Genomic DNA, 27,540 nt, shown 5'->3' with positions numbered 1-27,540 from the left:
ATGGATGGACAGTGTCAGGAAGTAGGCATTCGGTTATTTTAAGCCGTTGTTCCATGAAGGCAGCATGAGAGTTGGCTCGGTGGATGGGGCATGCGCAGTGAGTCGAACGCTTATGAAACAAACTAGTGCAGCAGCAGGAAACAGGTACACTGCTTGTAATTCATAGGCTAAAACTACAGGCGTGCGGTCGGCACACAGCGCTGCACCGTACAGAACAGAAACAGAGCAAGAAGAAATGCATTTTTCCTTGGGCTTTACATAAATATCACCTCCGGGGAGTCAGCACAAGGTGAGACGACTCTTTTGGCTGCTTTGACGGTTTAGTTTTAGCGGAAAGCGACTATGTTTTGTATAAACAGCGCCACCGCTTACATAAGGATGGCTCTGGTGACCCCGTTATGGTCCACAGAGACGCTGTTTCCTTGCCAACTTCAACTTCATGTATGTTTTTCGACACCTATTTCGACTCCAAAATTCGACTCTTGAGTTGTTCGGCATGTCTTCACTTGTGCCGATATTTTGAAATTGATGTGGGTGAAGCTCATTCGGTGGATGTAATATATCTACCCCATTCAGAATAGACAGTGTGACCTGATTTCCACTTACAGAAGTCCTACAGTAGGAGCATCAAACTAGCTTTTTACAACAGCTCATACTTTTAAAAATAATACCATTGCGCTTTGTTGTCAAGTACACTGATGAATTACTTTTATTAAAATCATCATGTATATTTTTGCACAGAAGATGCTTATGTTTACAGTGGAGTTGACCTGTGTCATTTTCAGTTAATACAACATTTGAAGGTCACATTGTTTGAGATTTCAAAATAAATATTCCCAAATGTATTTGCAAATGATATATTATTGATCTAATAAGTTGTGGATTGGCAAAGGTTTTTCCATCGTCCCAATTACAGTGCAATACTCAGCTGCTGTCCCTTCCATTCAAATGTTTTCAGTTATATAAAGTACTGTGGGTGCTTTTCTTTGACTGTGTGAATGTGTACTTGTGAACTGGAGTTGTTCCTATGTGGATTTCAGATAGAACATGGGTATGGTTTTCTCAACACTGATGACAAATCTTTGATTGCGTGGGGGTGCCCCTCAAAATCTGGTCACCCTCTGCTGGGTGCTTCTGTGCCAGAGAAGATCTTGGCTGTCAAACTGTAAAAATCCTCAATGTGCCTGAGAATCTAATGAGTCTTAGTCATCTATTTGTGACAAATGGTAGAATTTCTGCAGTAAGCATGCAGGTTCACTGGAAGTAAATGCAACAGATGCCGCAGAGGCATCACCTCATGGAACACATGGCAACATTTTATTTGGCTGTTGGCAATGCATCTTGAATGAAAACTCCTATAAATGTCAATATAGATGTGATTACAGCTTGGCTTGAGCTTTCTTGAGAAGACCCTGCTTCCTGTCACCCTTGATGTCTTGATGTTTCACTGTGACTTTTACTGGTGGGACAAATGTGTTCTGTGCAGACTTATTTAAAATCCTCCTGGAGAGCAAATCTGGAATATTTCCATTTAATGGAATGTGTTGGTGCAACGGGTTATTTATGACTTTTTCATTTACAATAAAGTTCTCAGGCAGAGGGGAAAACAGATTTATGGAATCAGTCTCATTTTAGGTTACTTTATGAACACCTTTTTATTATAAACAAAATGATAAAACGGTGTGTGTGTGTGATGTGCAGTCTATGTGAAATTAGTCACCTAATTGCCTAATGGAAATTAATGAGGGCATCTCTGGTAAACACATCTCTGGTAAACATCTCTGGTCAACTGTTTTTTTTCAGATCTGAAGATGAATTCTACCTATCGATTTGCGTGAGTTGACCGAAAATAATCTCAACATCCACTTACTTGTGCATTAATGTTTTTTAACGGGTAAAACGCCTACCTCTCTAGCATGACTCCTTCCCAGCACTGTCGATGAAGGATTGATAATGTCGGAGGCATTCAGACTATTTGGAACCGGTTCTAGATTACCACTCCTACCTGCAGGCAAGCTAAAAGCCATTTCAATTAGTGTGTGCCTCCACCCTCAGCTGTTCAGTTTACCTACCAAATGCTGACAGCCCCATTGTTGATAAAAGCCACACAGCTTGTCATACACATATATACAAAAGTGTATTAGAATGCTTTTTCGGTTCGTAGAATTGAGACTGCCGGACTTTTGTCCACTCACTAGGAAAAACTAGTCACCTGTTAGGCACCAAGTGGCTGTAAAAGCTGTCCTGTAATTGGCAGCTGAAGCCCAAGGTGGCACCAGGTGGAGTATGGAGTCCTGCGGTCAGGCTTTGTCCCTTGACATTAAATGCTTCCTCAGACATGAGCTAATCAAATCAGTAATCCAATGACTTTGTATCACAGGGTCAATTTTCATCCATCATAATTCATCATAGATAATGAGAAAATATTCTTAAAGCAACACTTAAGAAGTTTTCCTCTTCGGTCCCCTTACAGGTTGGAAGTGGAATTGTTCATTACTGCCGTCGTAAATAATTTAGCCTACCACAGCCTACCGTCACACGCACGTTATTTGTTTGTATGCAGAACCGGCTCTGGAAACGATGAACGATTTGAATGATGTCCAGTGACAAGGTAGAGTAGCTAACGCCTTAGCTAAGATTAGCTAACATGAGCCATAGCGATAGTTACATATATATTAGCACAATAGCTAACGCCTTAGCTAACATGAGCCAATAAAATAATCAAAATGTATTGTACACAGATGCTCACTGTTGGTAAAAAAAAAAAAAAAGATTACCGGTATTATTTACAAGTCCAGCAGCAACAAAGCCAAGTCACCATCCGTCTTGCATTTTGTAGCCTCCTTCAGCTCTCGCCAACAAGTGTGCCTTTTGCCGGAATCTGAACCAACTCTGGAAAAAAATGCCGTCCTTTCCTCGTCAACCTAATCGATATGGAAATAAAAGTCATTCTAGCAGCTTTACGTCGGGAGAGGATTTTGATTAGTTAGAAGGAAATGACCGTTTTTCCTACCAAGAAAGGACATTTCTTTGTTGAAATAGCCACTTATATTTACTGTTTAATATGTGAAATATGATTAAAATCATATGCCTAAGTCTAAGAATTTGTGCAATATTCTTATGCTTAATTTTCAGATGCAGCCACTTTCTTTTTGTGCCTGTGGGATTACACCTATATGAAAATGATTATTTGTTTACTGCACTACTTTGTGAACTACGGGAGTTGAACCCCTGTTGCTCTCACTTGATCTCGTGAGATTATCACTGCCCACGTGTGCATGATGTCAGAGCAAGTCGGGATCAAGTCTGACACAAAACTAACCGGCATGCATTGTGCGGCGATCGATTCTGTACAGGCCTGGCTCATCTGGAACGAGCTTTATGGCAAATACGCTTACAATGATGTCATCGCCCCACCCCTCGACCCTCTAGCCTGACTTCTTCCCCCGCGACGTCTCATAACAACAACAACAACAATGGCGGCCTACTTGCTTGTGCTGCAGCAGATATTCTGCTCCTCTGTACGATGGCGTATTAGGGCCACTGTATGGAAAAAAACGGAGCCAAGAGAGGGGGGCCAATATTCATAGAAAAAAAGTCGCAGATTTGCTGCTTTATTATGATGCTAAGAAACAACTGGCATTTATGTTAGCTAACTTCCCATGAATGTCACATTTATTTTCTAGTTAATACATCACAACGTGTGAGAACGCCTTGTTAAGGTCCGTAGGATGATGGCTGTTGTTGGTTTTATTTATACGGGCAAAATTGTCATCTAATGGGTGTTTGGTCTGGCATTGAGCTCTCTGTTTGTTTCACCAGCTCTTAATGTGATTCTATTTCTTCTCTCAGATTAAAATGGCCCCAAATTCCATCCACTGGTTCCGAAAGGGCCTCCGTCTCCATGACAACCCCGCCCTTCTACAAGCCGTCAAAGGGGCAGGCACAGTGCGCTGTGTTTACTTCCTGGATCCTTGGTTCGCGGGTTCATCCAATGTCGGTGTCAACAGGTGGAGGTAAGATGATTGATTTGATTATCATTTGTCCATTTTAATTTTTTTTTTTTTTTTTTTTGGGGGGGTGGGGAACCCCAGATATTGCCCCCCTCAGTGGACAAAAAGGTAATTAAAGGTTTGAAAATAGTTGGCTTCCATGGTAATGCTTGTACCACATTTCACAATGAGTATTAATGGGGGGGAAATTATGTGTACGGTCTCTTCAATTAGTGAGTATATAAAAGTGAGTTTTATTCATATATGTGTATTCCTTTTATAATAATGATAATGACAGAGGAACCACTGGATGCTATGACTCACTTTTAGTCATACTTGCTGAGAGGAGAAGCTGGAGAACCATTGCGCTGCAGTGCTGCTACACACAACATGGTGTCAGCATTTCCCTACTTTTGCAGTGGTATGTTGTTGTTTCTGAGGGTTTTTAGATTGATTTGAAATGGTTGAGGGAGCTTTTGGTCATGTAGCAACATGAGTCAGAATTTGGACTTCACAAGATTTCAGGAAAAGATACCTTAATTTAAGTTGATTTTGACAAAATAAATAAGGTCACCTACTCATGCTCAGCTGTCTTCACTGCCACAGTGTAGCCTGTTGTTTTTCTACTCACATAATCCCCATTATACAGGTCAGGTCAGCAGGTAGCAGAAGGGACCAGGGGGCATTGGGGGTGGTCCCCCTTTTTGAACAAGGGGACCGGACCACTGACCCAGGGGGGGCTGTGTTAATGTTTTGAGATAATGCGAGGTGCCGTGTTATGGGGATATGTGTGAGCTCATGTGAGAACTGAGTCTGTTTGTAAACCACAGGGGAGGACAGTCAGTAGCACTCCCGTCTTCATTGCTCACTGGCTTTTTCTCCGAGGTGCTATTTGTAGTCCCCGCACAGAAATGGTCATTATTGAAGTCATTGACCCCAATAATATCCAGCCGATGGTTATGATAAAAATGGAATCACATCGGCAGTGGCAGCACTCAGGAAGGGAAAAAACACACGTCACAGATTACAAAACATTTACAGGTCACTTTATTTTTTATCAACCTTTATGTTGAAATGCTGACTTCATGAAACAAACTACGCTTTGGAAACTTTGATAATGTTAGATTTTAAAGGGACATATTTTCCTTAGAATAACCCAAAAAGATTCCTGGAAAATGTTGACATTTATTTATATATATTTGTATTATTATATCTAATATAGGTAGAATAGAGATGAAGTTTAGTTGGTACGCTTACAATGAACCATAATAGAAAAGTCTATTAACATTCAAGCATTTAATAAGCTAGTTATCATTTTCTTGGATTTACATCTTCTTCTTTTTTTACAGTTCTATGGATTTTAGTATTTATTCGATAAAATTCTGCATAGATCTTCCCCTTAGCACTTTGCACCTCACCTGAACATTAGATGTGAGTTTTGCGCTTCAAATCTTTGATGCCTTTGCTCCTATTGAGTGTGAATGGACTTATTATAACTGCTAACTGTCTAATAACCTATAATGGGTAGGCAAAGGGAAATGGCATCAATTATTTCGAGGAAACTTTTAGAAAATTATGAACCCATAACATAAAGTTCTTGAGTCATTTTGTCATCTTTTACAAAAAGAGGGCATCTTATATTTCACATTTCCAATTGAATGAGGCAGGAAACTGCTGAATCTGGCCCACTTATGTGGGCGAAGACAGTGACGTACACACTGCTTTCACACCCAAGGCTCCAACAACTCTTATTATCTAGAGAATCGAAAAAGCTGCATCACGAGTCTCAAGCTGATGCGCTGAGGTTAAATTAAGACCGTGTCGTTTGAGGTGTCCCATACAGCTAGTAGCTACCGTTGGCGCCGACGGGAACATTAAAGCCTGTCCAGCTGCCACGACACCTGCAGCTCTATGTTTGGAGGACAATCATCCAATTAGGTGTGTTATTTTTACTGGGTCTTACAATGTCTCGTAGGTCTGTAGTCGGCGAGGGAATAATTCCTGTAACACTAATCTACCATCACCAAGAAGCTAGTTAGCGATCTTTTCTAGTTTCCTCTTGCTCAATTATCCTGAACAGCGATCAGTACTTATAGCCTTACTGCTGTTTACTGACGTCCTTTGTCCTTGGACTTGCTGAAAGATATTACAATATTATACATTACATTATGCTTAAATGACTGAAAAGCGAGGTCAAATCTTTATTGAACTGATGTCATTAGTCCTAAGCAGTTTTTTTTTTTTTGTATTAGTATTCACAGGCATAGTGTTTTAGCTTATTGTCCATATCTTAAATCTCATCAGGCCTTTTAGAAAAAGATGGAATATTATCATCTATGTTCCAATTTCATAAATACCCTTCAAGTCCCGCTACACGAAAATTAAATGATGGTGCATTTCCAACATTTTCCAGATCCAGGCAGTGTAGTCAATGGTCTCCAGACCAGGTTCACTTAACATCTATGGATTATAGTTATATGATAGAGACTGAAAACGGGACAGCAGTCCAATCAAAACAAAAGGTTATTATCTCTCATCCTGATTCTAGTTAAATATGCATATTATCATTGCACATTTTCTTTTTTTTCTGGCATTGAACATTGATGGCAAAGAGCCAGACACAAAGTGACACAACAATCAGTCCCTCTGACTATGATCATAGTGATGTATTACACAGCTATGCCAGGTAAAGAGGACAAATACAAAAGCCAATAAAATTGAGGACAATCAATTGTTTTTCCATCTAAGGGAAAATGTGAGAATAGTCTGTAGAAGAGATGTAGGTCAGTGTGTCACTGCATGAAACTTGTGAGTGGTTATGTGATCGTGACCTACTTTAAACGGAGGCTTTCTCGCATGGCCTGTTACAGATGCATGCAAAGATAAAAAAAAAAATAAAAAAAAACACTGGACGGTACTGTAGGCTTGAAAAGATTATCTGGTGGCCAAGATTACGATCTTTCCTTGAAAAATCCAATCATACTTTCTTATCATAAATAATAAGGCCCAGGGTTTAATAAAAGTTTCAGATCTCGCTTCATTGATAATGAATAAAGAATGTGTTCCTTTGACCTGTTATCAGGTCTGTCTTCTGTCTATTTGATTCTACATTGTACAACTCATAAACTGACTTGAATTAATGTTTGCAGTCTTGATTTAATTTGGCAATAAGGTCCGGCACATTTAATCATCAGCACTGTATAAATGGGCTCTTTGTGACAATGTGAGTGTCACAGGGTCTCTGTTGTTTGATGTAGAATACTGTTGTGTGGTTATTAAAGCAGTATGTATTAGCGCGTGAGAAAAGCTGTATGGAAATGGCACAATTAGATAAGACTTTCAATTCTCCCCCCTGCTGCTACTCCCTCACGCTGTCAGAACTATACTCTATCAATAACTGCACTCCCTGAATAAATATTATCACTAATTATCACTGGCTTCGTTAGAGGTCAATTGCAAACGAATTGTTTTGGTTTCCGATTTGCAATCTCTACTTCATCTACTAGGATTACGGCCATGCATATAGCATGCACATGTTTGCTAAAATGTCAAAAGTGGTGTGAGAAAATAATAGAAGTGCAACAAACAAAACCACATTTAATACTTGAAACAGGAATCTTTATTGAACTCAACTTCTGAAAAATGCAGATCAACACCATAACCACTGTTTTCTATAACATTTACTATTCATTCATTTTCCTAGTACACAGCCAACAAATCCTCCAGGCAGCTGGCACCTTATTTAGGTTTTCCCTTTGCACGTCACAAAAGCTTTTGGTGGGTCATGGGAATTGAAGCAAAAACCCAAGTTGACTTGGGTTTTTGACTCGAAGCGGTTGCGTTTTTGTTCTCTCTCTACTCCTGCTGACAGAATATATCCATGTGAACGTGTGCCCTCCACGGCCAGAAATGATGTTACTCGGCTAAGGACTGTGTTGCGGTGCGATGCTGAGTGTGTTCGTCCGTTCTACCAGATGTAGGCCATAGCAGTTATATATAAGGGCCGTGTTTTCCGTTTTCATTTTTCTAAGTCCTGTGTTTTATAATTTTATTTTTTTCCCCCTTTACCACAGATTATACAATTTTGCAGGAAAAAAGGTTGTTTCTCTGACAGGAAATTACAACCTGAACATGAGTATCCGTTCATACAGAGTCCCAATAAAAACCAAAAAATTAAACAGGCCATACTAATAACTTTTTTTATATTGCTGTGAAAAGATCTCCTTCAAGCCACTGTATGTATTCAAGTTTCTTGCCCAAAACTCAATTTTACAAGATAACAATCAAACACATAATAATGTTAGAGTATACTTCTTCCAATACTTATTTTTGCTGACTTGAGCTTGAGCACATCAGTATGTAACTCAGTGCAAGTTAACCAAGTCGAACTGTGCTGGCCACCGTCTGCTCACAACCAACATCAACTAGTTGTCCTGCTGATTTCAATCCAAATGTGTTGTTCATGAGTCAGCATTATCGGGGATTAAATATTGCATAGTACTAGTTTGAACATGTCCAGTATCACTCGAGCAGGATGTTCGTGACATGTGTTGTTGGACATAATGTTGGACCGGTGCATAGATTTACTTAGGAATTTTCCAATGCCGATATTACACAACTCTATGGAAATACCGTGAAGTTTGTCACTTTTGAGTGTTCAAACTGTCAAATCATCCATCCATCCATCCATCCATCCATTGTCTACCGCTTATCCTGTATTCAGGGTCGCGGGGGGGCTGGAGCCGATCCCAGCTGTCATTGGGCAAAGGCAGGGTACACCCTGGACAGGTCGCCAGTCTATCACAGGACCGACATGTAGAGACAAACAACCATTCACGCTCACATTCACACCTACGGGCAATTTAGAGTCCTGTCAAATCATATCATTGGTAATCATGCATGACATAAGTTTCATAAGCTTAATTCGAAAGGCTCAAGATAGAATTGCTATTTGGACTGTTGCCAGGGAAACCGGGAGCGAACAGTGTGAACTGATGTACAACAAGACCCACCCTGGCGGTCAGTTTGGAAGCTCCTGCACAGACCTCATGAATGTGCCGAACTCATGCACGAGCAGCAGGCACGTGCCTCAAGTGTGCACGACCTTGCCGTCCAGCTCTGCCCGGCGGATTGGGAGCAAATGGAGCTTTACCTTTGGACGAGCCCTCCTCTGGTTTGTTGATCAGGCTAACGGGGTCAGATGGGAGGGAGCAAAACTGAGCAGAACATTGTCTGGCTGTCTGCTGCCCCTGCTTTGTCAGTGATCCTGCCAGATTCTAATGATCTGGACTGGGTCCGCCACAACAAAGAGAGGTGTTGCTTGATAGTAGAGCCCGACCGATAAAGCATTTTGAAGGCCGATACCGATACAAATGTTTGTTGATTTAAAAATCCGATATAGCGGCCGATATATATATATATATATTATTTCAGAAATGCGTAATAAAACATTAACAGATTTCCCTAACATTAGTTATTTGTAGTTATTTATGAGTCTTCACTAAAATAATATGATAATGCAGTTTAAAAATAAACTTGACCGATATATCGGCCCGCCGAACTTATTAAGTCAGGGTTGATAACTGTAAATGTATGTGGTTGGTTTGGTTAATAGGGCTTGATTACATTAAGGTTTAATTAATTAAAATATAGTTCATGATAAATCAGAAGTAGAATGAGGACTGATATGAGCAAAATGTCTCAGCAAAAAGCAATAAAGACAGGCAGTCTATTAATTTACTGGAAATTACAGAAGCAAACCTGACGCTTGAGAGGTCATGGATTCTAGTTAGCAAGTTAGCAGGTACTCTTCAAAATGGCTTTACCTTAAACTGTGATTGGTCCATTTGGAGAACAGAAAGAAATCATGCGTCACAAATGACCTTCAGGCAATTCGTCAGAGGCGAACCAAAACCCTTTTTCCCCCCTGACCCATTTTCTTTTCATAAAGGACATCCTTCAGACTGTTTCATGTATTAAAGGTTTCTAAGGGTAATTTTCATTCAAAAGGCTCTGCAGACATTCGGCACCAGCTGTCATTATTCTTATCAGCAAGTGTCGTCACTTGTCTGCTTCAGAAGGAGAAAGGGAAGCGCACGTTCTGGGTTTTGAACAAATGGAAACATACACTAGAGCTGTCAATTTTCCTCTATAACACCATTCAAATTCCATTCCATGTTTTTTTCAATATTCAAATTATATTTGAATATTTAATGCACACATTCAGCCTATTATTATTAATAATAATATTTACACTACACATTGTGTGGCCAAGGCTATTATCGGTAATGTGGTTGTTTTACTTCTTGTCCACTAGAGGGCGGTCCAAAAACATAACCAATAAATATGTTGACTTACCAACAGGTGACAGCTTCCTAGATAAGTAATAATTAAAGTAAAACAACCACATTACTGTTCTCCGTTGCCATGGCTACGCCCTGCTCGTCAAACGGTCAGCTCAGATTGTTTTACTATTCAAATTATATTAGATTCCCGAAGTTCATTCCAACATCCCTAATGTACACTCTACCTCAAGGAGTAGGCACCATAGATGACACATCAAATGATGCAAACTATTTTCATTTTTATTGTCAGCGAGGGAGAAACACAGAGGGAGTTTTATGATTTATTTATTTTTTAGATTACTTTTTTTCCCTGCGTAGATCCATTAAAGCTTTGTGTCTGACAGTGAGGGAAATCCATTCTCACTGGGGGTCCTATGAGTCATAAAGCCCAAAACACACACACACACTTATCACTGGCAATCTTTAAAACAGTTACCATAAAAAAAAAACTAGTTCGTTGAACAAATATCTGAGCAAAAAAAAAATAGCAAACAAACAATAGAATAAAAACATCCAGGAAATTGAAGGAGACTTAAAGTGGAACACAGGCAAAACCAAAAAAGTCGGTCATACCCATTTCATATTGATGTAGCCAAAAGTCCAAGAAAAATCTGAAGTGTTTCCCTCATGACTCCAGAGTTCTAATTAGGGCTGGGCGATATGGCCTCTAAATGATATCGCGATATTTTTTTGCTATATCGCGATACACGATATATATCTCGATATTTTGACATTTCCTCTAAAGCACTTAAAAATGCTTAATTTAACCCTTTGATGCATAGTCACGCCAGTATGATGATTCTAGTAGTCCCTGCAACATATGTCTGCATTAAACCATTCTTATTTATACTGTATTCATTAGTGGTTTCTATTAGAACAATTTTAAACTTGTGTGCAAAAGGGGTAAATCACAACGAAGTTAAATTTAACAAAACAGTTTTTATTCAAGGCAATTGCAAAATGCACATAAGCTTTTAGCAGCTGGTAAATGAAAATAAATAATGCCATATGATGTAGGCCTACATACTGTAGCCTATTTCTATAGAGTTCAAGCTCAATGACCCGTAACAAAAACAGAGCTCAATGGAAAAAGTGCAGAAACCCCATTACATTTCAAAACATAAATTAAAGTGCACTCTTTGTGCATGTCACTAGATATTTTAAAATAAATTAAATTAAAGTGCAATCTTTGCGCATGTCACTAGACATTTTAAATTAAAGTGCACTTTTCAAATCAACATAAGTTAAAATGCACTTTTTGTGCATGATGTCAAACAACAGGTCTGGTCAAAAACAGTAAACTAAAAATAGCTGCATTTTGTGCATGATTTTGTCCTGTGTGTTTGTGACAACCAGTCAGTACCAACAGGTTATCTAGAGGTTTTGTGCCAAAAACACAAGCCTATCAACGGCGTTCCTTGCGGTAACCAAACCACCGGCTCGAGAGCCCAGAGAGCCACGTCATTACGTCACTGTATACGTCTGAGGTTTCCCCGCAGCGCTAATTTCAGGCATAGCAGACATGTCTCTTCAGAAAAAGTGTTTATTTGGGCAAATAATACAATAACAATAAAATACACAAAATACTAAAATCACAACATTTTTTAAAGTGTAGAACAGTGTGTGATCAATAGATCGGAGTGTTTGATGTTTAGTCATCTGCAGGTTGGACCTCCGTTCAATATCACCGATGTCCGACAGCTCTACAAACACAAACCAGAGAACAGCGCTTTAATAACAAACGTGTCCACGACGCTGTGAAGACAGATGTTATGTTACGTTGGTAGTTGGTAACGTTTAGTGAGCCAACGGCAGTCAGAAAGTGGCATGCTAACGTTGTTGTTAGCAATATCACGCTAGCTGGCTAGCTAGCCGGTCAGCTTACATTACCCGAGGAAGCAAAGCCACTAGTTGCTGCTGTTCCGAACGTAATCACTAGCTTGGTAAACTAAACAGAAATGTGTCGTTGGTTTGCAACGAGGTGAAACATTTTAAAAATGAAACTTACCGGGAACAGTAACGTTAGTAAAACTCCGCACTCCGCAGCGGCGTATTTTCCCCCGTTGCCTTGAGCGTTAACCCCGCCTCCAGCCCCTAACGTAAGCCGGGGCCGGTGTGTGTGGGCGCGTGTATGTGACCTAAGTTGAGCTAGTGTGTGTGTGACTTTTTTTCTGTTTTCTGTGAGCGGGACAGAGGAAAGCGCTGCGCTAAAGCAAGTCACACTCGGCCGCGGCGGCTTAGAAACTGACGTAACGACATACACTCGATGTTCACGATATAGTCATTTACTACATCTCATGTAGAACAAGCCGCGATACATCGAGTATACTCGATATATCGCCCACCCCTAGTTCTAATCAGAAGAGCAATAACTCCTGTCCACCTCCTCTTTGTCCTTCCTCTTCAGGTTTCTCCTCCAGTGTTTGGAGGATCTGGACGCCAGCCTTCGGAAGCTCAACTCTCGCCTTTTTGTCATCAGGGGCCAACCAGCCAACGTGTTCCCACGCCTCTTTAAGGTCAGCATTGACACATAAATTACCATCTCTGATAATCTCATTTGAACAAAGTAATTTATTAAAACGGTTTCCAGCTTCTCAAAACATGATCTTTCCCCATGTCTCTCTTTCTGTCTCAGGAGTGGAAGATCTCTCGCCTGACCTTTGAGTACGATTCCGAGCCTTTTGGGAAGGAGAGAGACGCGGCAATAAAGAAGCTGGCCATGGAGGCAGGGGTGGAGGTCAACGTCAAGACATCACACACCCTCTACGACCTGGACAAGTAAGCAGATACCAAGACAATAACTTGCATGATTGTTTTAGTGAATACATTGCCCTGCAGCCAGATTATGGCTCATTCTTATTAGAATGTATTAGGGCTGGGACGTCTTGTCAACATAATCGACTACATAAATACGTCGACACGAATAATTTGCGTTGATGCGTCGTCCCAAACAACTAGATTAACTCTAGTCCAACACTCCAGTCTAGTGGTGGCGGTAAGTTTCCTGCTGGCCTGGCCCGCTGCCGGCCTGAGTTTTTGTTTTTCTCAGGTAATATTAACAGGCAATCGTAGACACGAGACATGAGCGGCGCTTACAAGCTACCATTAAATCTAATTAAAAATATATATATTAGGGCCGGGACTCGATAAAAAAAATGTATCTAATTAATTAGAGGCTTTGTAATTAATTAATCGCATTTTAATTGCATATAAATTTGACCTGAGAACAGTGAGAAGTAATTTTTTTCACATGGGTTTTTAGTATACTATTGAATAATGACTGAATACATAAGCTTAAGCAACAAAATATTGTTTATTTTTGTTCAACCAAGTCCAACAGACCAGTGCAATTTTAGCCATTAAGTGTAGCAATAGCATCTGTTGGAGTGTGGGTTGGGTGTGGGTCCTTGTACTCGGAGTCGTGCTAACGTCCACACTAGCGACCACGCTAGCGTCCACGCTAGCGTCCACGCTAGCTGCTATATGTTTTGCATTGAGGTGATACTTGAGGCTCGATGTGCTGCGGTGATATGGGAATTCCTTGTTGCAGAGCTTGATCACAACCATGCTCTTCGACGCTTCCATCCGTTTGTTTTTTATAACAAAATTTCCCATCCACGGGGCCAACCAAAGCGGTCTCATCAACTTCTTCTTCGTTCATGTTCACTGTGGTTTGTTGTTGTCTGAAGTCATGAACGCTAGTTGGTGCTCCAGTATAATCGGTCTGCCTGAAACGTATCCAGTGAGAAACGTTCCGCGGTGCAAAAATAAGTGTTGTGAATTTTTTAACGCGTTAATTTTTGTGTAATTAATTATTTGTAATTCACGCGTTAAAGTCCCAGCCCTAATATATATATATATATATATATATATATATATATATCGCTTCTAATCACTTTGTGTATGTATATATACTGTATATACAATGTGATTAGAAGCTGATCCAGATCACTTTTTAAATCTCTTTTCAGTAAAAAATAAAATAAACATTAGATAAAGCTTGTGCATCAACTGTCCACTTCATGCATGTTACTTTTGATATTTGACTTCCAACTACAAATAATTATATTAATTAATTTGCTGTACCTGCCTACATTTTTAAACAGTGATTAGTGTCAAAAATAAGTTTATATTTAAATTTGCCACCTTTTCTGTGAGAGAAATGTTGACTTATGTTTCTGTTTTACTTAGTTAAATAGTACATTTGATTTCAGTGCAACATTTGACCATTCCCGTCTTCGTCCTTCCCCAGGATCATAGAGCTGAATGGGGGGCAGCCTCCTCTCACCTACAAGCGTTTCCAGACTCTGATCAGTCGCCTGGATCCTCCTGAGATGCCTGTGGAGACGCTGTCGGACACCCTGATGGGTCGCTGCGTCACCCCCATCTCCGAGGACCACGGAGACAAGTATGGGGTGCCGTCCCTGGAGGAGCTGGGTGAGAAAACTCACACACACTCCTGCAGTCAGACAAGTATAGACCTGGTCAGACTTTCATGGTGTAGGCAACTTTGCAAACCACCCCATGCTGTAACAAATAGAAATATGGCTAAAACACCCTAAAACACACAGCTTCCAGCAGCAGGGAAAGAAAATGTATTGTACATGGCAATAAACATTGGTTGCCACTCTCATATTCCAAATATACTTTAATACTAGAATAGAATTGCATTATGTGATGACCAGTAAAATTACCAGATATTAAAAAATATAAATGATTGGTAAAGACTTGAAAATCCCCTTCCATGATTGAACTGTCGACCCATTTCTTCTATTTAAATGTACATCTTGGTCTAAATCCTCACTATTGGATTAATCACTTAACACGATCACCTTTCTATCCGGTTTCTATCCAGATGTCAGGTTTCCATTCACAACAGGTGACAGATCCATTCATGCAATTAGCTGCACTGTGGCCATCTGCCACCCACACCTAAAATAAGATATTATCTCTCTAATACCATGACTAATACATGTCTGGTTTCTCTCTTGAGGTTTATTTCCACACAGGCTGTTATTCGTCCCCTAAATTAGCCAGGTACCACGTTAACCCTCTTACACTCAGTCACGATGTCTGCTTTTCATTCACAGAAGGCCACTTCACACTCACACTCTTAAGGTGTGTTCAAGAAGCCACGTGTTAATCCCGCAAAAATACTGCTTTGTACATGTTGTGGAAGTAACCGATACACCAGCAAACCAAATGATGTCATCTCGACATAAATACAGCAGCAACCTTGTTGTTTGTACCACAGACAGTCTGTGGTTTCCACACATCGTTTTGAGCTTTGCCGAAATAATCAAGCAGAACTCACATTTGAAGCAACGTGGTGCTTCAGCTAATCAGGCTGAGCTTTGTACTGCAGCATGTAGGAAAAGTGTCATCGTGTTACCCCACTGACGAGGAACTGAGGGTGTGATGTGACTGATAAGTGTACAGACGAATGTATGCAACAGCTACTCAGGTATATCTAATTAGAGGAGGAGTTATCATCCGGTTGGTGTCATGCTGATAGACATGACATGTCAACCTTTTTACCACACAACATGTCGACTCGTCCAACATGTGAGTGCAACACCGTAAGCCATGAAAGTGATCCGGATGGTTGTTTTCAGGCTTTGACACAGAGGGCCTGCCGACAGCCGTGTGGCCAGGAGGAGAGACTGAGGCTCTGACCAGGATAGAGCGCCATCTGGAGAGAAAAGTCAGTACTGCATATTAGGCCCATTCATGGCCCAAAGTTTATCAGAAACACTCCTCCAGAAATAATTACAAGCCTTGTATTGTATTAGCGGTAGAACCCTCTAAATAAACTTTTCTATAAAAGCCTTCAGAAATTTCATCAGACCAATTTGAACACTAAAATTCCCCACTGAAATGTATTTGTTTTTTAAGTGGGAATTAAAACAGAACAGTGGAACATTTTGTGGATAATTATTTCACTGCAGTTTAATGAACATCACTGGCTGACATTTGATATCAATATTCATCAAATTCTTCTTTACCTTAGTATAATCTGGGTTTTAGTCTCACAAATGAATTACACTCAAAATATAAGTGTAAGGAGCTGGGGCCTCATTTATAAAGCTTGCGTATGCACAAAATGGGGCTGGGAATGTGCGTCCACCACTTTCCACACAAAGGTTGTGGTCTATAAAACTTGACGGGAAAGTGTGCGTACCTGTTAGCAAACTCTGCACATTCTGGAGACTGGAGAGAATCAGCCACACAGATGGAGCTGTGGGGAACTGAAGTCAGATTGTAGAAAGTAAATGAGAGAAGAACATTATAGTTTTGATGACTCGCACACATTTAATTTCACTCCATATCATATGTTAGATCCGCGTTGTCATGGAGATGAACTCCAGCAGTATTTGCGCTTGTACGGAGTGATAATTGTTTCATAAAGACCTTCTTTTAACATTCAACTGGTGTCTTCAATCAAAATGATTTCTAAATATTGAATCAGCGCTGTGTCGCCGCAGGAGGAGGAGACGGCCCGACTGCATGTAATACAGGATACAACAAATACCCTCCATTTAATCACTGCAGAACACGGCAGGAATAACTAAATATTCTTACTGTACATATATCATCAACACAAAGTGTAATAATGGGCGTGTACAGGGTGGGATAAGAGGCGGATTCAGGTACACACACTTGGAGGGAACATTGCGTACAGGCGTGTGTGTGCACGGTTTTATAAATCTGAATTTTGTCTTTGGCTTTTGGGCTTATGTACAATATTAGTAAGAATCTTATGCACAGTTTTATAAATGAGGCCCCTGGAGAGAATCTGTAACATAAATGTATACATCAAATTATTTAACAGGCACTGGGATTTTTTACACAATATTATCATATGTGTATTATTAACATATCGATATATAATTTTTTGTTATCCTGGTTGTCGCCAGTTGATATGTTTTTCTTTTGTTTAAATCCTATCCTTTAAAACTGACCATTTTTTAAGAATTGTGCCATCCGTCTCCCATCCCTGTCTTCCTCCCTCCCTGTTCCCCTCTACTACTCTCTGTCATTTACAGGCATGGGTGGCTAATTTCGAGCGTCCCAGAATGAATGCCAACTCACTGCTTGCCAGCCCAACAGGCCTCAGCCCATACCTGCGCTTCGGCTGCCTCTCCTGTCGCCTTTTCTACTTCAAGCTCACGGACCTCTACCGCAAGGTCAGCTCACAACGCCTGCAGTGTAGCTCATTTTGACACAATAGGGGAAAAAGAAAGAAGGTTGCAAAACGTGCTCACACACAATGTGTTATAGAGTGCATATAGACATTAGGACTCACCTGGGAGAAAGTATGAACATGGAGTAGAGGATCGAAATGAGTATACAGTCACAACAATAAAGACTCTCCACACGACTTCAAATTATCCTGGCAGAACTTTTTTTCACCAAAACAAAACCTTCAAATATTTAGAAGTTCTTTTTCTTTTTTTCTTTCTCCGGGCTTCTATAAAAAAAAAAACTAAACATAATACTTTGAGACTAAAGCCTGAAAATATATCAATGTCTCTGGTTGCTAAAGGAAATGCTACTTTGCAGCTCAGCCGGCTTTCTTATATCACACATTTGTGCTTGATTTTTTTATTTTCCTTCCGAAATGTTTGTCCTAATATTCTGGATTCTTGTTTATTTTTAACCAGGTGAAAAAGAACAGCTCCCCTCCACTCTCCCTGTATGGCCAGTTACTGTGGCGGGAGTTCTTTTACACCACGGCAACAAACAACCCACGCTTCGACAAGATGGAGGGCAACCCAATCTGCGTCCGCATTCCCTGGGATAAAAATCCTGAAGCGCTTGCCAAGTGGGCCGAGGCCAAGACGGGTTTCCCTTGGATAGATGCAATCATGACTCAGCTGCGGCAGGAGGGCTGGATCCATCACCTGGCCAGGCATGCAGTGGCTTGCTTTCTCACCAGGGGGGACCTGTGGATCAGCTGGGAAGAAGGGATGAAGGTGAGGCTGCAGGAATGTTCAGTACGGGGGGGAACCACAGAATTGAATAATGAGTGACACATTCATTCTCATTGAGAATGCGTATTACTAAACAAATACTAGACGATTTCACTACGTCAGCCTCGGTGACCAAACACACTCTTGAGTAATTTCTTTCTTGGGAGAGTTTTTAAAGACGTAATATGATGTCATATGTTTAGGCCTTTCAGTTTTCTTTTTTAATACCAAACACAGCAAAGACCCACATCATTTGTCAACATGTATCAATCTCATCAAAGTCTAGATAACTGGCCTACAGTATCAGAGTGTGTGCTATGTCTTCTGGAAGGTCTTCATTACCCATGACACATCTGTAAAAAAAATAGTTTTCTCTCTGTGTTGCAGGTCTTTGAGGAGTTGCTTCTAGATGCAGACTGGAGCGTGAACGCAGGCAGCTGGATGTGGCTATCCTGCAGTTCCTTCTTCCAGCAGTTTTTCCACTGCTACTGCCCTGTGGGCTTCGGCCGACGCACTGACCCTAACGGGGACTTCATTAGGTGGGTACCTTCCCCGGCATCACCCCTTGGTGCCAACTGCTGACCCCTCCACCTGCATGAACGCATACACATGCACACACAGCTCATACACCACCACAGGTTTAATTCACGAGAAAAAGGAGAGAGAGATGGGGGGGTGGAGTGGGACCTCCATCATTCTCTCATCTCCTCCTTTTAGTTTTGCTCGTCTGTCCATTTGGTTTTCCGTTAAAACTTCAGCACTGTAGCTTTTTGAATCAGCCATGTCTTTTGTGATAATTTCAGTCTTCAGTTTTGCGTGCCTTTTGAGTAGTTTGAATGTCCCTTTGGTGATTGTGTACACGTGCGTATCTGTAGGTTTATGTAAGTGTTGCCAGCAGATGGTTTTTCCTGTAAAGGCGTAGATTATTTCTTCTCTTTCTCTGGATGTTGCTCTGTGTTTGTGTTTTGGCTCACCTATTTTGGCGAGGGATTGGGGGAAAAGTTCAGCTATCCCTCTCCCCTTCTGTACCGTTCCGATAATTAATGTTTGTCACAAGTTGTCCTCGACTGTGAATACAATGATGACTAACTACTTAGATGTGGGGAAAAAAACATTCAAGCTCAAATTTGTAGCCCTTCATCCATGTATAAAGTTTAAAAACCAAAAATACAGCACAGCCCCACTGAGAAGAATCAGCAACCACAATCCTGATGAGTGTACAGTATGCTGCACAGGATATTATAATAACACAATTAAGAACAATATAGCAAAAATGCAGTTATGCATATATATTATTATTATATTTTTGTGTTGTTTCTCAATACTCCAAGTTTCCCTTTATAACCTGCGTATACACACACACACACTCAGCACAGACTCCTCCTACCACACCAGCCGCTGTCCACTGTAGGACAACTTGCTCCTGGCAGGTCGCGGATCTTCCTGGCAGAAGAGGGTTGTGATCCCTTTTGCCCCTGTAGTGGGCCAGCCTAGAGTGTGGCGCTGTGGGAGGAGACGGTCAGCAGGGCGACCTGCAGGGTGACCTGCTGACCTCTTAAAAGACAACCACCACAGTCTCAGGGACAGGGGGAGCAGGCATGAGCTATTTTCTCAGTCCACCACTGTCTGATCATGGGAAAGGGGGGCTAGAGCTGTGAGGTATACTGGAAGACTTCTGTCAACGACTGGGAACTTTCAGTATTATCTGTGACTTTTTGGACAAGAGCTTAATAATTAAACCTGAACTTTTTTACCCAATCAATCAAATATTAGTCAAAGCGTTTTAAAATGTCTAGTTTTGTGTGTGTGTGTGTGTGTGTGTGTATATATATATATATATATATATATATATATATATATATATATAAATAAAAGAAGGAAATACAAATCTCTTGATGGCAAAACTTTTCCACTATACACCTGCTCTGGTTTGGTGGGGGAGGGCTGCGGGTGGGTGGGGGTCAACACACTCTCCTTTTTAACCGCGTTCACAGTAGACGACTCCTAGCATCATCAACCCAATCGGCAGTGATCTCTCTAGCGATGGGGCGGTCTCCGTAGAAACCGGAGCTCCGTCCATCGCTTGTGTGTTGGTCTGCAAGGCTGCACCGCCGACCCCCACCCCTCTCAGCGCTGCACTGAACCGCTTCCCACAGTCCCCCCCCCCCCCCTCCTCTGTCCTGTCAGTCTCCCTTCTTCGGACTCGGTAAGGTCGGACCAAGTGCAGTAGGTAGGTGATCTCTCTTTGTCAAATGGAGCAAATCCACGACAGTGCAAGGGAAAAAAGCAACTCCACCGTGAAATGTTGACTTCTTGTCTTGACTTCGGAGTCCGTGTTTTATTGGCTTCATCTCTCGGACGATCACACTTTTTGTCTGCGGCGTGGCTGCTCTCACACCAGCTTGCAGTAACTGTTTTCGGGACCACAGCCACGCGTTCTTCTACCACGTTGTGAACTGTAGTTCTCATTGTGCACTATGATGGTAACTAGGGTAGCAAAATTCTGGGAATTTTCAAAAGTGGAAACTTTCCATGGGAATTTATGGGAATATACGGGAATAAACTGGGAATTTTTAAAATTGATGGTTGGCTCTTCAAAGGGGACTTAAATATAGCTGAGGAAAGTTATTTTGTAGCATAATCTTGACTGAAACAAACAGATGCCATTCAAATACACTTGAATATCCATGCCATTCCTCAACCACATGCACAGAGCACACTGCTTAGTGCATGGCTATTGAGACCACGCCCCCTACTGGCACTGTGCATGCCTCCATCACATGTACAGAAGATCACTAGAAGACTGGACCACACTTTTGAGCCTGAAGCACAAAGACTATTGAAGGCACACATTTGAGCTTCTGAACTAAACAAAGTGAAGTAAGTTTTGATGCTATTATGGGGAAATATATTTATTAAAGCTGTAGTCTACAATTTGAAAGGTTTGAAAAAAGCATCCCCCCCACACACACACCCCTCCCCTCTGTCCTCCTCTGAGCTTGTATCGTTCTCCCCTCCCTCTTATTTTATAAACCTCCCACCTCCCTCTTATTTTACGAAAATAGTTCACTGAAATGTGTTTCTGAAAACATTTTAGGCGAACGGTCAGTTTACAAGATTTTTGAGAGCTTGCGGGCGGCGGTCCTCCGTCTCTCGAAATTCGCCGCTCCGCGACGGCATTGCACGGCTTCTTACATAGACAATGAATGGGAACATTCCATTCCATTTTTGAATGAGTGGGGTTGGGAGTATTGAGCCTAACATTCCTGTTTTTGACTTCACCCATGAAACAACTAATTAAAACATGTTCTGTTCTAGTTGAAATATCTGTTGAAAACATTTTGTATGGATGTTTTCTTATGACTTCTGTTCATATTTATGCTTGGATATAATATATTCCCAGTTAGTTCCCCTAAATTCCCATTAATTCCCATAATTCCCATTATTCCCATGGAGAGCTTCCAAATTCCCAAGCTTAAGTTCCCGTGGAAATTTACCTGAAACTTTCTGGGAATTTACCGGGAATTTTCCACCCCTTTGCAACCCTAATGGTAACTCACTTCAGTGCTAGAATCTCCCAAAGTCTCCCATCTCCAAAAAGGGGTTTCAGACTTAGGGGGACTTCGTACTCTGTATTCCCTCGTGTACTGTAGCCATACTGTGCAGTGCTGTGGTTGTTTGTAGCTTTCATTTTGTAGTAGCTATTTTCCATAATATTTGTAAGCATGAAGTGCTGAAGGCCAGCATGCTCTTATTCAGTTACAGTACGTACGTAGGCTGTAAAATGAAAACTGAAATGTATCACATAACACCATGATTCATTTCTGATGTTCTTAGTGAGAAAGTATCTTGTCAGAGATATGCATGATTACTGATGAGATTGCAAAAAAAAATGCTTGCATTCCAAATGTAATGTCATAATTAAACGTAATACTTACTGAAATGGTAAAAACAGTTGTAACTACTGTAAGATATTTGACATTTTCTCCTAAGCTTTTAAACGAATAACATTCTGCGTCAGCCCTGTTTATTCTGTAAACTCAGGTGGACATAAACCTGCAAATCTAATGTGCTTTCAGACGATACTTACCTGTCCTCCGAGGTTTTCCTGCTAAGTACATCTACGACCCGTGGAACGCTCCGGAGTCCGTGCAGGCAGCCGCCAAGTGCATAATCGGCGTACATTACCCGAAGCCCATGGTGCACCACGCAGAGGCAAGCCGGCTCAACATCGAGAGGATGAAGCAGATCTACCAGCAACTTAGCCGATACAGGGGACTCAGTAAGAGAAAACTTACTTTGAGAATGACAGTGTTTTAACGCTAACATTTAACTGTTGGACGCATCTGTCCCTATTAAATGGCCCGATGAAAAAAGTATGGCCTTGTAACCTCTTTGTATTATGAATTAAAATATGTCTTCACAAATGCGTTTGCTTCTTTCAGGCCTGCTGGCATCAGTGCCGTCCACCAATGGGAATGGAAACGGAGGAATGATGGCCTACTCTCCTGGAGAGCAGCAGCCAGGGACCAACAACAACTCACACTGTAAGTCAATTTCCTAAAAATGACGATGCATCACACATTTTATTGCCATTGTGGTCGGTGCCTTTATTGAAATGGTGTTGTTAAGCTGTCCATGGCAACCAGTCGCATGTTTTCAACTATGCTGTTCTTTTTCCAGTGCCTGGAGTGGCTGGGAGCCCCATTGCCACGGGTAACGGCAGCGGGAACAACCTACTCAACTTTCACAATGAAGAACACACGGAGCCTAGCAGCAGACAACAGCAACAGAGACTGCAACCGCACCCACAGCAACAGCAGCATCAGCAACATCATGGTGGGGCATCCCTTGTGTGCTTGCATTTCAGTGTTCTTCCATGCATATCACCACTATATAAATTGTCACAGCCCGGCTCAAGGAAATGACAAAGAGGAGACCACACATGGCTGTAAGCTTATCAAAAATAGTTTATTTAACCAAAATTAAATAAAGCAAGTTAATGTGGTGCATGTAAGTCAGTAATCAGTAATGAGTGCTGTGTGTGGATGAGTGGAGACTGTGCTGTATGTGAAAAGCAAAGCTAAACCAAAACCCTGAACAAACCATACATCAAGGCAGAGAGAGACAAAATGGCAGATTCCTACAGCTTATATAGCTGAGGAGCTCAGCCAGCATGAGTGTTACCCATTACATTGATCACCTCAATCAGGAGGTGTCAGAGGGCTGTCACATACCCGATCAGCTGAAAACTGCTGATCGACTGGTGCCTCTTCTTTTAAGGTCTACTTTTACTACTTTTTTTCTGGGTTTCCTGACGGGACACAAACCCAAGCTGCAATAGTGGGAATTTCTAGTTCCACTACTGGCTCATTACTTATATTAAGTAGTGCTGTATAATGATGTATTGCAGCTTCTCGTTAAAAATGTAACTCCAGATTTAATGTCTATACCAGTAATGGCTCAAGTTTCACTTACACGACCTGAGGCCATTTATTTAATTGTGTTGGTCAACACTGAAAATGAAAATTTGAGTTTTGAGTAAGTCAAGCACATTAAAGACATCTGCTATAAATAAGCCAAGAAAATACTTTTTTTACATTCTTAAATTGTTACATACATATTTAATACTCAACTACACTCACAAACCTCAAAGTTTAAAGTGTCTCTTTGATGAGTTGCAGGATACCACCCAGTGCCAGACGCCAACCAGACCATCACCAGCAGCCACCTCTTCCACGAGTTTGCTGTGCCTCAACAACCAGGTAGAGAACAGGAAGAATCTGGTATCTCTCGTGTGCATGTGTGTGTTCAGGTCTAGAATTTGATCAAAGCGATACGTGACCGAATTCAATCTTGTGTATGAATGCTGCCGCAAGAGGGCTCTATTCCTCCCTGTCGCCAACATCAGGTTCTTCAACGTAGAGGGAAATCACAGAAGATTCCTCAAACTAGACCTCACATTTACTTGACGTAATACTCAAACATCCACATAGAAGACTGGTTCTGATAATGATGTTTTTCTTCATGTTTATCTTGACATTCAGGACTCCTGCAAAGCAGAGGTAGTGTCACAGGAAAGCGGGAGCGGGAGTCGGAACGAGAAGTGTCGGGGGAGAAAGAGTCGGCATCCTGCTCCGTGCGCAAGATGCAGAGGCAGAGTGCACAGGTCAGGCTACTGCTATATAATAATGTATATATTATAATATGACAAACGTTTGTATATTGTTGACATTTTTAAATAGTCTGACCTTAACATATTTTATCTCTATGAACTGAAAGGATAATATTCAATAGGTTTAAATTGTTAAGAAAACCAAGAATCTTAGTCCTCAATGCTTTCTTGTTATTAAAAACAGCTGGTCACTGCACATTAAACATAACTCAAACTAGAGGAAATAGTGCATTTGTTGGGGACTATTTTCAGTGGCGGAGTAATCTACATTCGATACTTCAATACTTGTTAGCTGGATCAATTTGTTTTTTGTCTTTTGCCAATATGAAAATTACAGAATGACATTACATGACCAAATCTGCATTTTACATTATTGAATGTCCCAGTGTTTTACAGTTCTGCCTCCTAAATGTAGTCTCTGACAACTACCACCTTTTCGTCTTTTGCTGTAAATAAATCAAATCAAACTGATGCGTAGAATAAAAGAAACCCGTCTGTGTGAGTTAAACATGCTCAACAAAATCTGAACATTCCAGCAACAACATGCAGGACTGTTGTGTCCCTGATAAACAACCATTTTTAATATATCTAGCTGTATTGTGGACATTGCCATAACATTAATGAGCGAAACTTTCTTATGGCAATACTGTATATTTATAGGATTTTAGGGTCAATGTGATGAAGTACCTAAGCGTATTTGATTGCATGAAAATGTATTTAAATCATTCATAGGTAGCTAGAACCTGGGGATAAAATTACATAAAAAAGCTGTGTTTTTTTGTGTTTTTTCCAGAGTTGATGCATATTAATAGAACAGTGGTGTATCGTGTGTGTGTGTGTGTGTGTGTGTGTGTGTGTGTGTGTGTGTGTGTGTGTGTGTGTGTGTGTGTGTGTGTGTGTGTGTGTGTGTGTGTGTGTGTGTGTGTGTGTGTGTGTGTGTGTGTGTGTGTGTGTGTGTGTGTGTGTGTGTGTGTGTGTGTGTGTGTGTGTGTGTGTGTGTGTGTGTGTGTGTGTGTGTTCCCCTTTACATTGCCCTTATTATAAAATATTATTGTGATTGTTGAGTTAAGCCATTTTAAATGGCCACATAACGTAAATCTATCCCCAGAATAGCTATGATATGCTATGACAACGCTCACAACAAATAGAGACAACTATCTATGTAAATGTCAGCCTGCCATGAAGTTGCCATGCGCACAATAAAACATACAAAACAGGTGTTTGGATTCAGGACGCTATGCAGAACAATGGTTTCGAGTACGTAAGTTATGGAAACTATGAAAGGACGAGGGGCTGCAACCTTTCAGTGACTGTTCAGAGAAAAAATATTGAATTTGAAAATGAGGTGTGCAAGGTTTTCCTCTGTAAAATGACTCTGTTTGTTTTCCTTATCTTCCCTGCAGACTACCTAGAGCTGGTGCTGGTGAGACTGTCTGAAGCCAGCGAGAGGAAATCCCAATGTCATCAACTTTCTCCAAAGACACGCAGACATGACTGCCTCCTCTTCAAACACCTAAAACTGCTCTCTGGCTTTACAGTCAGAAAATCCCCTGAGGTGTAAACACAGAGGTGAAAATGTGACTTTTGACGCAATTTCCAGAATTGCTCTAACATGGTAGAGGTCATTGACCTCTGACCTCTTGCAGATGCGTACAGGCAGGACAGGCCTCAGAGGAATGTACAAAGAAAGAAATCGCCTCAAACTTACAGCTCAAGAAATTATTTGTAAAAATAAAACATTTTAAAAAACTATAATAATGTCTTTAACACTGCTGCCACCAGCCAGTATGTACTGTGTGAACTATGAAGCAGCTATACATGTAAGTAATGGAATATGTAAAACAAAACACACACAAAAAACACAGAGCTGTAAAACCAAGCTGAATTTGTCACAGTGTACAGAGACCCTTCAGTCTCACTCCAGGAATATTTTTTCCGTGTTTGTAAACTTTATCTTGAAAAAATGCTGTTTATACTGATATTTAATGTTTATGTTTCTTGTGCTGTTGAGATGAAACGCTTGTAAATATACTGTAGATTTTTTATGCGGCCATCCAAATCTCAAGGACGATGTTTTACTTATCGATAAACCAAGGGTGGCCAAACCTCTTTGAATGTGGGTGAAACAATAGTGAACGTTTGAATGAATAGTTTTCAACCACTTACACTGCAGTGCAATAGAAGATTAACTTTGTCAAAATAACTATGCAACACTATCAAACAGTTTAACGTTTGACATTCCAGTCATTTATTAGTGTGCCCACATGTTACACAAAGTATTCATGTATCTGTCGCTTTTAGATTTCATTTAATTTAATCAATTAAATATGTTCAAGTCTAAGTCAAAGACAGCACAGGCAGAAATGGTAAACTGTTGATCTCTGTGCCAGAGGACAAAGATACGTTGACAAAATGTAGTTGACATCTAGTGTTTTAACTAGGATGTACGAACAATGCAGTTAATCAGAAATATTTTCAAGCTATATTCTAGTCTATTATTAATATTTCACCACAGTCCATTTAACAACGGGCCACGAGCCTCAGTTGGTCCACAAGCGTAGTTTGGCCACCACACACAGGCGACTGTGAGTGCTCAGCCCTAGAGAGTGAGCATGATATCTGTCTTAACGCCAATGCAACTATTCACAGTTGATTTCATGGGAACATTTCCTGCTGCCTGATCAGCACAAGAGATACAGATTCTCAAAGATATCGAGGGTAACAAACCGTCCGGTTTCTGTTATTGGTCTTAAATATGTTTACAGTGTGTTGCTGTAGATTGGACGTTTTGTCGCCTCTAGCTGTAAAACTGCCTTCAGAGTGTGGCATTATGGGTGAAAGTGTTCTTGTGTAGCTTTCTTTGTCGCTCCCGGTGGTCATGTTGTGTCATCTATGAACTCATCGGAGGTGGACATGTAGTTTGGTGAGGAAAAAGTTCAATTATCGCTGTTTCCGTCTAGAGCCTTTGGTATTTAATAGTACACACATATTTTTTTTTTACAATTTCCTTTAAACAATAAAACATGAGCAGGCTCTGTTCTGTATGCTTATTGAGA

The 27,540-nt window shown here is 40.8% G+C and overlaps 1 protein-coding gene across 1 annotated transcript; it reads left to right on the top strand.

The window, feature by feature from the left end:
• Positions 1 to 144: 144 nt before the first annotated feature.
• Positions 145 to 27,540, top strand: LOC311016998 (cryptochrome-1-like). Its single transcript, XM_084015078.1, has 15 exons — positions 145 to 289; positions 3,853 to 4,016; positions 12,744 to 12,852; positions 12,972 to 13,114; positions 14,589 to 14,773; positions 15,952 to 16,040; positions 17,383 to 17,523; positions 18,001 to 18,312; positions 18,697 to 18,848; positions 22,389 to 22,591; positions 22,755 to 22,856; positions 22,993 to 23,148; positions 23,994 to 24,074; positions 24,357 to 24,478; positions 25,888 to 27,540. The coding sequence occupies exons 2-15, from the start codon at positions 3,859 to 3,861 to the stop codon at positions 25,894 to 25,896; spliced, it is 1,962 nt and encodes a 653-aa protein (XP_083871204.1). The 5' UTR covers positions 145 to 289; positions 3,853 to 3,858; the 3' UTR covers positions 25,897 to 27,540.

This window comes from Eutrigla gurnardus, assembly GCF_963514095.1.
Source record: "Eutrigla gurnardus genome assembly, chromosome: 8".
Classification (NCBI taxonomy): domain Eukaryota; kingdom Metazoa; phylum Chordata; class Actinopteri; order Perciformes; family Triglidae; genus Eutrigla; species Eutrigla gurnardus.
This window is presented reverse-complemented; position numbering and strand designations above follow the sequence as displayed.